At 58.2% G+C, this 12743-nt stretch overlaps 1 protein-coding gene across 2 annotated transcripts in view; it reads right to left on the bottom strand.

Moving 5' to 3' along the window:
• Positions 1–2742: 2742 nt before the first annotated feature.
• Positions 2743–12743, bottom strand: part of PADI4 (peptidyl arginine deiminase 4) — a 32795-nt gene continuing 22794 nt past the window's right edge. For both annotated transcript variants that reach the window (XM_042996520.1, XM_042996521.1), the window contains 6 exons: positions 7931–8085; positions 7052–7190; positions 6727–6829; positions 5834–5901; positions 5100–5240; positions 2743–3247 (listed from right to left, as the gene is read on the bottom strand). In XM_042996520.1, the coding sequence (XP_042852454.1) occupies positions 3014–3247; positions 5100–5240; positions 5834–5901; positions 6727–6829; positions 7052–7190; positions 7931–8085 (840 nt within the window). In that variant the 3' untranslated portion in view covers positions 2743–3013. The remainder of the gene's footprint in view (positions 3248–5099; positions 5241–5833; positions 5902–6726; positions 6830–7051; positions 7191–7930; positions 8086–12743) is intronic.

Here is a 12743-nt window from a genome sequence, read left to right as displayed (position 1 = left end):
CGCTGTTTGCACTGGATGGTGTAACTCAGAGGGAAGCGCTTCCTAGCAGCACGTGAAAAGCACCCTTACCCTTGCTCGTGGCTCCGTAGTACTCCGAGCAGGGCCACACCGTTCTCTGCAGACGTATTTGGGTTCGGGCTTTTGCCCTGACGCACAACGCTGTGATGCGTGACCCGTGTGTCACAGCCCAGGGGGCGCAGGCTGGGTGCTGAGTGGAGACTGCTCGGTCAGCCAGGCTTGTTAGATTCAGGACTGAGAAGGAGAAACCTCCCTCTTTGGAAGCCGGAAGCATGCCGCGTAGCTATCAGGGGTGGCTTTGTTTAGGGGGCTCTCGGAGGCAGCGGGTTGGCCAGGAAGACCCCCCCCCCAAGGCCCTTCTGGTTGGGCTGAAAGCGTCTGCTCACACACACGCTGGCCGGGAGGGGGGCTGGAGGGAGGGGGTCGCTGAGGGCTGGGCTCTGGGCTCTGGAGCCAGACAGCCTGGGAGCTCTGCCCTCCTCGCTGCCCTGGGGTAGCCCAGCCTTGTGCGGGGGTTCTGAGCACCGTGAGGACGAGTGCTCCCGGCCTGGAGGGTGGAGACCCTTCTGGGGATGGAAGGGACTCGGAGAGATCTAGAGTGGACCCTGCTTCCTCTCCAGGGGCTCCCTGTTCACCACTGAATCTCCAGCACCTGCAGAAGCGTCCTGGACATAGTAGGTGCTCAATAAATTCTTGCAATGTGCACGACTGCATGACCCCTGCGGCCCTCGAGAAGATAACTGAGTGGGCTTCTGACCAAACCGAGCCTAGTTTACCTGGACTCCCACGGCTCCCTACACGTTTGCTCAGTGTAGACGGTCCCCCTCGGCTTCTCAGTGAGGCTGCCTCATCACTCAGGTATCCGGGCCCTGTGGTCACTTTAGGTCACTGTGACGGATGCCATGATACCACGTGACCCCTTCAGGACGCAGGCGCTCATTCCCCCGGCTGCTCACAGCAGCCCCCACCCCTGAAATCGTCCACGCCAGGTCCCAAGGCCGTGTCCCCTCTTTGGGGGGAGCTTCCTCCAATGGGAGGGGGGACAAAGGGCAGGCTGCTTGTCTTAATTCAGGACAACCCCGAGGGCCTATCCCAGCCCCAGAGCATCTCGTGTTTTACCCCGAATCTCTGTGGCCACCACATCCCTGTGCATTGGCTCCTGCTGCCCCCGCCCCTTCCCTCCCCTGTCCCCTGTGGTTCCTGAGGGCACCCCCTCCCGGTCCCCATCCGCCACCTGCGGGCACATCTCCCTCTCCGAATCCGTTTCCGGAAACCAGACATAAAACAGGCCCCGGACAATTTCAACGCAGAAGTTCAAAAGCCGAACCCCACACAAAAGGAAACGCTCCGCCGTGGTTTTACAAGATGAAATCTGCCCCCACAAAGAAGAAATGATAATCACGTGGCGTGATGGAGGCCTTGGCTAACACCGCGGTGGTGATCGTTCTGCTGTGCATATCAAATCAACACGTTGTACACCTTAGCCTTACACAAAGTTACGTGTCCGTTAGCTCTCAATTTTTCCAAAGTCTTGTCCCTTTCCCGTCAGGGTTTAAGGCAGGCGCAGAGCTGCAAGCTGTGGGAAAGGGATGCCCCGCTTCTCTCCGCCTCCTCCACCTGCCACATCCGGAAACAGCGGTTCCTAACCTGCGGGAGGTTGACACGGCCCCCAAAAGATGTCGGGTCCTAATCCCCGGAGTCTGTGACCACGAGACTTTGGGATGGGGAGATTGTTCCTGGCTCTTCTGGGAGGACCCCAAATGCAATGACAAGTGTGTTTGTAAGAGAGAGGCAGGGGGAGATTCGACGCACGCAGAAAAGAAGGCAGGCTGACCACGGGCAGGGACCGGAAGCATGCCAGAGGCCACCAGGAGCCAGACAAGGAACTGACTCCTCCCAGAGCCCCTGGAGGGGACACGGCCCTGCCCACCCCTTGATTTCAGCCCGGTGAAACCGATTTTCGACCCCGGGCCTCCAGAACCGTGAGGATAAATTTCTGTGGTCTTAAGACGCCCAGTTTGTGGTAATCGGTTACAGCAGCCGCAGGAAAGTAGCTGGGGGAGGGAGGGGAGACGGCCCGAAAGTTCTGGCTTCCCAGGTACTGTCCTAGGACAGCTCCGTGCTCTGTGGGGCCGGCAGGACTCACAGCCGGTGCCTTCTCTCACGTGGGCTTCCCCGGTCCTTCGCAGAGGTTCTCACCCCCCAAGGGTGGCCGGGGGACGCTCCCCTGCACCTGTCTTGGTGCCAAGGTCTGCTTCAGCCACCTGCTTGTCCCTCGGTCCTTCTGCAGCCCCAGCAATGCAGCCAAACATTTCCCTTCTGTCTGCTGAGGTGGGTGGCAGCTCCAGGCTGCTCTAAGGTTTGGGGACAACCTCATACGGGACTCCCCCTTGTGCACGGTCCCCTTTCTGGTCCACAGAAAACACGTGCATTTTTGCCCCAGCCATTCTGGAGGGGGAGCAGCTGACTCTTGTCAGAGGAGCACATTTTGACCCGGGTTTTTTGGGGGTCCCTTTCCGCATAGTCTGAGGGAAGAGGCTTTGGACGCCCTCCTCCTCCACCGTCACACGTCCGCCACGAGCACGTGAAAACTGCCGTTTTCTTAGTATCTCGGACGCTAAGGAGCCAAGATCTGGCCTTAATTTTTATTTATTTTATTATGATTTTTAAGCTCATTCATTTATTTTTGAGAGACAGAGAGTTGGGGAAGGGCAGAGCGAAAGGGAGAGAGAATCCCAAACAGGCCCTGTGCTGTCAGCTCAGAGCCCGATGGGAGGCTCGAACTCCTGAACCGCGAGACGACGGCCCCACAGGGCACAGCGGAAGGAAGCAAGCCGCTGCCTTGGAAGGCGGCCACGCCCAGGGGGCCAAAATGTCCCTAAGAGCTCTTGCGATGCCACACTGCAGGGGATCAGAGTGTCTGGCCGGGAGCTTCGGAAGGAAAGGATGGGGTGGGGCGATGGGCTCAGGGCACAGGATGGGGTGGGGGATGGGCTCAGGGCACCATGTGCCACCACTTGAAGGAGAAGGGCCGCCGGCGCACGTTGGTGCCGCAGTGCACCTCCCCGTGCCGCAGGTGGTACGCGTAGAAGTCGTCGATGAAGGTGCAGTGGAGGCCCAGCGGCTCCAGCAGGGACCGCACCTTCTCCTCCAGGCAGCAGCGGTCGTCGATGATGGGCCCGAAGGGCTTGGGGATGCCCAGGTGCTTCCCCAGCACCAGCATGTTCACCTGCAAAGACGCGGGGTCCCCGGGTCAGGGGCGCCGGCGTGCAGCCCGCATCACCCTCCGAGGGGCCCCCTTTTCTTCTGACCTGCAGCAACAGCAGCCCCACTTCGCAGAGGGGGAAACTGAGGCCCAGGCAGGTCAAGCGGGCTGCCTGGTCCAGGCCTCATACCCAAGTCTGGCAGACTCCGGGACCCATGCTCTTGCCCACCTGCCACCTTCTGGAAAACTCTCTGCGACTCAAGGGCCAGCTCAAATGCCACCCGCTTTGGGAAGCCGCCCGCGAGTCCCTGAACTGCGGCACTCGGTGCTCCCCCTCTGTGCTCCCACAGCGGCCGGCATGGCGCCTGGCATAACGAAGGCACTTGGGAAGTACCTGTTGAACGGACGCACAAATGACCACCTTTTTGGTAGCGCTCTCCGGATATTGAAGTTTATGGAAATGACTATTCCCTCCACTATCTTGGGAGGTGAGAAAGGACAAAGGTGTTGACTCCAGGCCAACAGAGGTTCGACTCCCAGCCCTGTTACTCAATAGCTGTGTGACCTTAGGCAAGTCACTTTCCCTCTCTGAGACGCAGCAGCAAAAGGAGCCCAAACACACTGCCGCTGCCGTGACAATCAGACGTCAGGCTCACGGGGCACCGTGCTGGCACGCAGCAGGTGCAGAGTCGGTCTCCAGGGGTCAGGAGTCGTGGAAAGGCATCTCACTCTCTGCCACCACTCAGACACAGCCCGTGCTGGGGGGTCTTGCCCTCTGAGTTTCTCTGCCTGTTCCACACCCACGCCCTCCCCGCTCCCACCGTGGGCTCCCGGGGGGCGGGGGGAATCACGACTCTTCTCGGGGCCTCGAACAGCGAAGGCACCCACGGTCGCCGGTCTCACTTCATTTGCGATGCCTCACCCCCCCGGCTGGTGGCATCCACCCTCTTTCCTGCCTGGGGAACCTGGCTGGACTGACAGGCAGAAACAAATGCTCGGGGCCAAGGGCTTTTATTCAAGGTGCCCCTTCCTGCCTTGTTGGTTTAGCCACGGAACCTCTTCTTCTAAATAAAATCTTCTGTAGCACCTCAATGCCTAAGACGGAAAAAAATCCCAACCACTGCCTTGGAACCCCAGGGACCTGGGGAAACCAGTCTGACGTCCACTGTGCCGGGACTGGCCCAGCCCCAGCAGGACAGGGTAGCTGAGGGCCCCAGCTGGGCTTTCTGCCCGGCCCTCGGGTATCCTTTGGAGAGACAGAGGAAGGGCACGGGGATGGTAGAAGTGCCATGGATGGCTTTAAGACGGTCTTGGGGTGGGCGAGGAGGGGGTCACAGTTAAAAGTTCTTGACCAGGGTGGGATCCCCCCCCCCGAGTTCACCCGTCAGAGGAGTGAATCCGCCCAGCCCAGGCAGTGCTAGCCTCACGGCCTGCCCGGACCACCCAGTCTGAAATGGTGCCCCCGCTTTTCCCCTTCCCAATGGGACTTGAAACGGAGAGCAGCTTGTAAGTTGCCTGCTCAAGGGCACACCTACACCGTCCCCCCGCCCCCCTGCCCCCGCCGGGAAATCCGTAGCCGGCAGTGCCTCGGGGGTCAGCGTGTGGGCTCTGCAGCCAGACCCCTGGTTCGAATTCCAGCTCTAAATCCCATGTCGCCAGCTGTGTGTCCTTGTGCGGGAGGCCCGACCTCTCTGTGCCTCATCTGTGAAGCGGGAGCCCCACACCGTCATGGCTGTGAGCCGCCCAGAGCCGCCCTGGGGGCGGCACACGGCCACGCCAGCCCCGAGCAGACAGCCAAGCCCCCTGGACCCACACCCGGGGGTCCTGACTTGAGGCCACTGGCAAAGGCGAGCCCAACCAAAGCCCCCCTCCTCACCATGTTTGGGAAATAGGCTTCGGCCTTGAGTCTCCCTTGGAGGTCATCCTGGAGCTTGAAGAGCTGGGGGATGTCCACGATGTCCCGCTCGGTCAGGCCCAGCTCCCGCTTTAACACCTCCCGGTTCCAGTCAATGCATTTCTAGGGGGGCGGGGGGGGCCGACTCAGGCAGGGGTGGGGCGGGCAACGAGGGGGTGGGGGGTGGTGAGGGGGCGGTGGGCACGGTGGGGTGGGGAGTGAAGGAGGGGTGGGGACCGCCGCGGAGGAGGACAGTCTGGGGCTGAGGCCTGGCCAAGGGAAGGACTAGGGACGAGGTCGGGGAGGCAGTGACGGGCCCCTCCTTTTCTTCCCTCCTTTCCTGCTCTGCTCCGCTCAGTCCCTCTGCCTCCTGCTTCTGCTTGTGCGTCCCTGTCTTTCCGGTCACTCTAGCACTTGGCCTCTCTCCTGCCTCTGTCCCTGTTTCTGAGAGCTCCCCCCGTCTTTCTCTGGCTCCAGCTTTCCCAATTTTGCTTCCCCTCTTTTCCATGCATCACTCGTGTGTGTTCCTGCAGTGGTGACTGAAGTCTCTCTCTCTGTCCCACACACATTGACCCGAATCCCGGAGCCACCTGCCACCAAGCCTACGGGCAGCTGGTGGAAGGCTCCGCCCTTGTGCCTCTGATGGTAGGGAAGGTGGTGGGGGCGGGTGGTTAGGTCTGCCCGGACTGTGGCGTCTCCGGCACCCAGGCTGGTACCTGCACGTACGAATTATCTTCTCTCAATTTCTCGTTGGACAGAACGTCCTTTATTTTCTGTTTTTTTTCTGGCACGGAGAAAAAGAAAAAAAACAAAAGCAGGTGAACTCGGAGGTCAATTTCCGTCCTCCTGGTGGGCACGGTGGGGACTCAGTTTTCCCATCTATAAAATGGGGGCGGCTAGAATTCCTAACAGGTAGGTTTGTTGTGCGCAGCCGGGAGGCACGTGCCTTAACGAACGTATTTTCTCAGCGCGAGTTCTCCTTAAAGGTGTGGCTCTCACCCCCTTAAATTGTCTCCAAAAAATTCCCATCCAGCGAACGGCAAACAGAGGTCTAACCGTTGCCTGATGCAACACGACATTCTACGGAGACGACGTAAAAACTCTCAGCCGTGACTTACTGACCTCTGACACCAGCCCCTGTCTGTGGACTTTGAGATTACCTCCAGCCAGACTGAACTTTCATGCGGGTCCTCAAACACATTTCACTCTCTCTTGCCTCTGAGCCTTCGTATTGACGGTTCCCTCTGTCTGCGCTACCTCTCTTCCTCTCATCCCGCCACCCCACTGGGTGAACTCCTGCTCATTCGTCATGCTCCTGCCTGCTCTTTGCCTCCTCCAGGAAGCCTCCCTCGGACTCCTCCCAGATACCCTCCAACCCCTGTGCTGTGGCTGTTTTCCTGACTCGCTTCCCCAAGACTGCGGGCTGTCACAGCAGCAGCAAGGAGCTAGTCTGCCCTGTTCACACAGCACCCCTGGCCCGGAGCACAATGTCTGGCGCACAGCGGGTGCTCAGAGGACAGGTGTTCTAGGTGCCCCCACCTGGCAACAGGAGGCCACGCGAAGGCAGAGAAAGGACCCCGGGTGGAAACGCAAGGCACAGCCAACTTACTCTTGACCCCTTCAAATAGCAGAGCCTCGCCGTGGCCCTCCTCCAGCTGCTCCTGGAACAGCCTGTAGCAGGACCTGGGGCTGGCGAGGAGCAGCCGGAAGCCCTGGAGGCATGAAACGCTGGGGTCAGAGGTCAGCTTTGCCCCTGGGGCTCCCAGAAGGGCGGGCTTGGACCCAGGCTGGCCCCCTCCTGGGGTTGAGGGAAAGCTAGTCCGGCACGTGAGGCCAGGCCCCCCCCCCATCCCAGGCAGAGCGAGCGCTGAGCAAAACCTGGGAGCCCAGGGCGGAGGTGTGTGCCTTCCTCCAGGCAGCCCCCCACATTGTACCTTGTGCACCGGGACGAAGCTCAGGAACTCGTCCACGTGGCCCACAAACAGCCAGTCGGAGTAGAGCTTCACGGGCGCCTGCACCTGCTGGGCGCTGAGGAAGTCCTGCAAGGCCTGGTGCATCTCCTCGCTCTCGTTGCTGCCGACACAGGATGAAGGGGGCGTTATGGGGGGCGGGGGGCAACAGGGAGATCTCCGACGGCCTGGAGGCTGGGCAAAGGGGTCGGGGGTCTTCTTCAGCTAGGGAAGGGATTCAGAAGCCTGGACGCCTTTAACTGTCTCCTCAAACACTGGGGGACTTTACGAATTGCCATCCCGGTTGTGTTGGGGGAAACTGAGGCACCGAGTCGGTACGGCAAATAAGACCAGAGCTTAGCCTCGGGAAGCAAAACCCACTGGCTCAGCCCAGATGCTGGCGTTGTGGGTAAACATGGCTCACAGCTCCGTGGAGAGCCGGGCCCGTCTGAGCGGATGATCTCTGATTAGCTGTGTGGCCTCGGGGACATTCCTTCACCTCTCTGGGCTTCAGTTTTCTCCTCGCTCTGGCCTCCACGGTCCTTCCTGATCTAGCCCTTTGCTCTCTCTCAATGTGCTCTAGCCCCTCGGGCCTTCTTGAACACACCCAGTTCAGTCCTGCCTCAGGGCCTTGGCACATGCTCTTTCGGCTGCCAGGAGCCCTCTGTCCCAGATCTCCACGCAGTCATGTCCTTACTGTCGTCAGGCCTTCGCTCAAGAGCTGCCTTCTCAGCGAGGCCTTCCCCGATGACCCCCACAGTTCCCAAGTCCCTGGAGTCTGTCGAGGCCCTGCGGTCGGAAGCAAGTAGGGAGGGCTTCCACTGTGGCCCTGGGGCCACCCCTCTCCGCCCCTCCCCTCCTCACCTGGGGTAGCAGCTGCTGCCAATGAGGATCCTGCCCAGAGGGTATTTCTTCCTCCCAACCTTGACCGGGGGGCTCACTTCCAGATTTCCAAAGGAGTCGAGGTCAGAAACCTCTCCTGTTTGGGGCCCTCGAGTCACGTAGCCAAAATCCGGACCCTGGGATGGGAGAAGCATGTACCAAGCGTTAGAGAACACGGTCCCCGCGTGAGGAGAGGGCGGGAGCCGAGTCACGGGAAGGATTCGGGAACGGTCAGCGGCCGGTACAGCCCAGGCACCGCTGTCGCTTGTAGGACATGCGGAAGGGGTGCCAAACCAGCTGGTTGAGAAAAGGGACCGGCGTTTGTCGAGTGCCTCATACGCGCCCGCTGCTTTTGCAAACCTTAACTCGACCGTAACAACGGATCTGCGAAGTATCATTTTTGCCCTCATTCTGCAGAGAAGAAACGCAGCTCAGAGCGGCGTGTGGCTTCATCAGGTGCCACGGCCCGTCGGTGGAGGGACGCAGATTCGAGCTGTCTCTACAGCAAGCCCTCTTGCACCACGCCACCCTGCCTCCTGACCTCGGGCTGGAGCGGGCCTTGCCGAATGGCCGCGACGTCCCCGCGTGGGTCTCTGCGGGAACAATCTCCTGCCCCGCGCGAGTTCGCTGTGGCTGCTGTAACACATCTAGCGGCTTAAAACAACACGCGTTTATCCTCTGTCGGCTCTGGGGGTCAGAGGTCTGAAACCGGTCTCACCAGGCTAATGTCAAGGTGTGGCAGGGCCAGTTCCTTCCAGAGGCTCTGAGGGGAGAACCTGTCTCCTTGCCCCTTTCGGCCTCCAGTAGCCGCCGTGGCTGGTGGGCTCTCCCCCAGCTTCAAGGCGCATTGCTACATCCTCCGCCTCCAACATCAAGGGCCTTCTCCCACTCCGTCCTCCCTCTTCCAAGGAGCACCACGATGGCACAGAGCCCGCCAGATAACTCAGGGGCACCTCCCCCATCCCAGAGTCCCTAACTTCATCACACCTGCAAAGTGCCTTTTGCCACAAGATAGCATCAGGTCCTGGGGATTCGCACGGGGCCGTGTTCGAGGACCGCCATTCTGTCTACCGCACTAGCCCTAGCTTTTTACAAATCGACAGAGCTTCACTGGGGCCACCGACTCCCTGCAGGTAGATTCCAAATGGTGAGCTTCCGTGCATTTCTCTGGGAAGAGGAGTCCTCTCAAGGAGGTCTATGACGCTCCCAGTTTAAAAGCCATCATTCCTGGGGCGTCCGGGTGGCTCAGTTGGTTAAGTGCCTGACTCTTAATCTCTAGCTCAGGTCACGATCTCCTGGTTCGGGAGCTCGAGCCCCATGTCAGGCTCTGCACTGACAGCACGGAGCCTGCTTGAGATTCTCTCTTTCCCTCTCTTTCTGCTCCTCCCCCGCGCACATGCACCCTCTCCCTCTCTCTCCCCCTCTCCCTCTCTCTCCCCCTCTCTCTCAAAAATAAACAAACGTAAAAAAAGGAGCCCGCAACAACTCCCCAGTTTCCCAGAGCTTAAACAAACAGCCCCCGCGTCATCCCCATCACCTCTCTGACAGCCAGCCTCTCCTTCCTCGCTCGCTTCTTCCCCGCGCCCCCACCCGCCCCAAATCAATATGCCTTTTGTCGCATCTTTAAAATATGCCAAGTAGGTCTGAAAAATTATCTGGCATCTTGCAGTTTCTGTAGCTGGACAACTTAGTCCTTATTCATCAGCCTGCCGAACCGTTCCTTTTTTCAGAAACCTCGCCACCATCCCCAGATTTCCTGACGTCCTTATTTTTAACGCTTGTGGCCTGCTGAATCAAAAGCAGCTGAGTTTCGATACAAGTTCAATGTCATTTCCTTCAAGAATGAACTCATCTTTCTGGGCCTGAGATACCGAACAAGCAAACGCCTGGCCTCATCCGAACCCTGCGGGGTGTGTGTTTTTTCACCCGAGAGATTTTGGATCTCGACGAGAGCGCCATTCTCCCGAACGATGACGTCGGTGGAGGGCCTCATCTTGTAACGGAAGCCCAGCGTGACGCCCTTGACCGTGTTCTGCACACGACTACAGATGGTGCGAACGGTAGCCAGCTCTCCAGTTTTCCACCATGCGTCAACTCAGAGCTCTTCGTTTTCCTTCCAGGGAGACTGAGCTCTACACTGCTGTGGTTGAAGTCCCTCCGCAGGGTTCCTCTGGGGCCCTTCGCAAATAACAGCGCCTCTCCTCAGAGTGATGGCGACATCTTCAGGAATGTTGACGGTCTCATTGCTGAGAAAGGCCTTCGTTCTCCCGCCAGATGGGGCCAAGAGCTCCCACCCTTCCTCTTGCCCACTCTGCTTCACCCCTTCTGGCCTCTTCACGCTTCCCTGAACATGCCAGGCGTGCTGGTGCCTCAGGACCTTTGCGCTGGCTGTTTCTTCTGCCTAGAACACTCTTCACTCAGACACCCACATAGCCGACTCTCACTTCTTTTGAGTTTTTGTGCGTGTGTCTGCTTCTCAGAGGTCCTACCTGACCATCCTGTTTAAAATTGCAGTGTAATCTTCCCACTACTCTGGTGCCTGGGAGCCTCTCGATTCTGTTTTTGTTTGTTTTTTTTTTTTTTTCACCTATAGCACTAGGTCCCACCTCCCAACATACCATATAATTTATTTATTGTTGTGCTTAGCTTATCGTCTGTCTTTCCGGGCTAGAATGTCACCTCCATGAGGGTGGGGGCCTCTGCAGCGCTCACTGATATACTCCAAGAGCCCAGAACAAGGCTGGGCACAGAGAATGGGCTCAAAGAATGTCTGATGAATGAATGATAAATTCATACAAGTCACTGCCTTGGCCATTGCCATGAGAGGGGCTCAGTGTCACAGGCTGCAGGTGTGGATCTCTTTCTTCTTTATTGATTTTAGAGAGAGAGCAAGGGTAAGCAGGGGAGAGGCAGAGAGAGAGGGCGCGCGAGAGAATCCCAAGCAGGCTCCCCACTGCCAGCACACAGCCTGATTGATGTGGGACTCGAACTCATGAATCACAAGATCATGACCCGAGCTGAAATCAAAGAGTCTGACGCTTAACAGACTGAGCCGCCCCGGTGCCCCGTGGGTCAAGGCTTGGATTTCTGAAGGCCAGTGAAGGCGCGCCCAAGGTCTGCAGAAGTACCCCCCCACCCCCACCCCCAGGGAGTGGGATGGGCAGGGGAAGCTCACACGTGTGACCCCAGCTGATCCCGCTTCTAGCACAGACTTAGAAACATGTGGCCCGCTTAACTCTCCTCTAGTCTTTTTCTGGTTCATCAAAGACCCGGAGTGTGCAAATCTATCGTCAAAACCAGCCGATCTCCCCCTTTAACAGCCAGAGAGCCCATCTGGGCTTCCCGCTTGCTCTCGTTCATACCGAGCTGGCTTTAGTAACATTATTTGCTTTAATCCTATTTACTTTCACGGTTGCCTTTCTATTTACAGTAAGTGCTGCTGGTCTCCCACGGATGGGTGTCCAAAATTTACTGACGTTGTCTTTTGGGAAGAACACCCACCGCATGTGGAGCTGTGTGCTAACGGGCCTGTGCACAGTGATGGGCACCCCGGCCTCAGGCTCCGCCCTCCTGCTGCTGCCGGTCTAGCAGGGAAACAGACAATAAAACGGAAGTAACAGACAATAAAACGGAAGTAACGAGTCAGTGATTTGTAACAAAACACTCCGGAAGAAACCAACAAGGTGAAACCAACAAGAATGCGAGGGGTTGGGGCCCGAGTCCTGCAGGGTCAGGGATGGCCTCACTGAGGAGGGCACTGAAGCGAGACCCAGCCGGACGTGTGAAGCGGAACAGCATTAAAGGCAGAGGGAACAGCATATGCAAACGAGGTGGGTACAAGTTGGGTGCATTTGAAGAACAGGAAGGAGGCCCGTGAGGTTGCAGCTGGCTGGGGGACAGGGAGAGTGGCTCGGGATGAGTCTGGAAAAGCAGAGGGGGTTGTCGCCCGGTGACAAGTTTGACTTTTATCCCAATTCTTTTCCTGAGTGATGGGAGTCGGAATACCACAGATGTGCTTGCCTAAGAAAACATCGCGGCCCCTCGTCCGAGGCCGGGTGTGGGAAAGGATGAGGACACCCGTGCTGAGGCGTCTGTCTGCCCAACAGGACTCTGGAGATGTCGCTTGTGGCATCAGAGAATCTGACCTTTGTCACACTCAGATTACCAAAGTGAGAGGCCCCTGAGCAGAGCAGAGCAGGGCTGAAGACAGACGGAGGGACGAAGGTCCCAGGGGCAGCTGGCTCGTCTGTCCCCAGGGTCCTGAAACAGGATTAGCCTGATTCCACACAGACAGACACTGTAGACCCACAAAATCTCTGCATCAGCCCCACTCAGCCCAGGAGAGCGAGAGAGACTCAGACAAGGTGCTGAGTTGAACTCAGATTCCCTTTCAAAGCTTCCTGTGTGGGCAGAGCCGCTTCCCCTTCCCTGGGGCTCAGGGTGCTCCCCGGAAAGCCATTCATCAGAGCAAACCTTACACCCCACACTCCTTCCTCCATCCCTGGACACCTGGAATCAGCCTGGAATGCGGGCCTGGTGGCATGCTGGCCACAGAACTCCCGGAGCCGGACCCGCCAGCCTCTCCTCTCTCTTTGTGTGACCTTGGAAAAGCTGCTTCACCTCTCTGAGCCTCAATTTCTCCATCTATATAATGGGCCTAGTGACAGCATCTAGATTGAAGGTTGTCGGACAAATGAAATGAGTCAGCGCATGTAAAGAATCTGGCACCTTGACCGACACAGAATACGGGCTTGATAAATGTAACTATTGTTATCATTATAAGTCTCTGCTGAGT

The sequence above is a fragment of the Panthera tigris genome, chromosome C1 (assembly GCF_018350195.1).
Source record: "Panthera tigris isolate Pti1 chromosome C1, P.tigris_Pti1_mat1.1, whole genome shotgun sequence".
Taxonomy (NCBI): Eukaryota; Metazoa; Chordata; class Mammalia; order Carnivora; family Felidae; genus Panthera; species Panthera tigris.
Note: the sequence above shows the minus strand (reverse complement) of the source record. Positions and strands in the feature narration are given on the sequence as shown.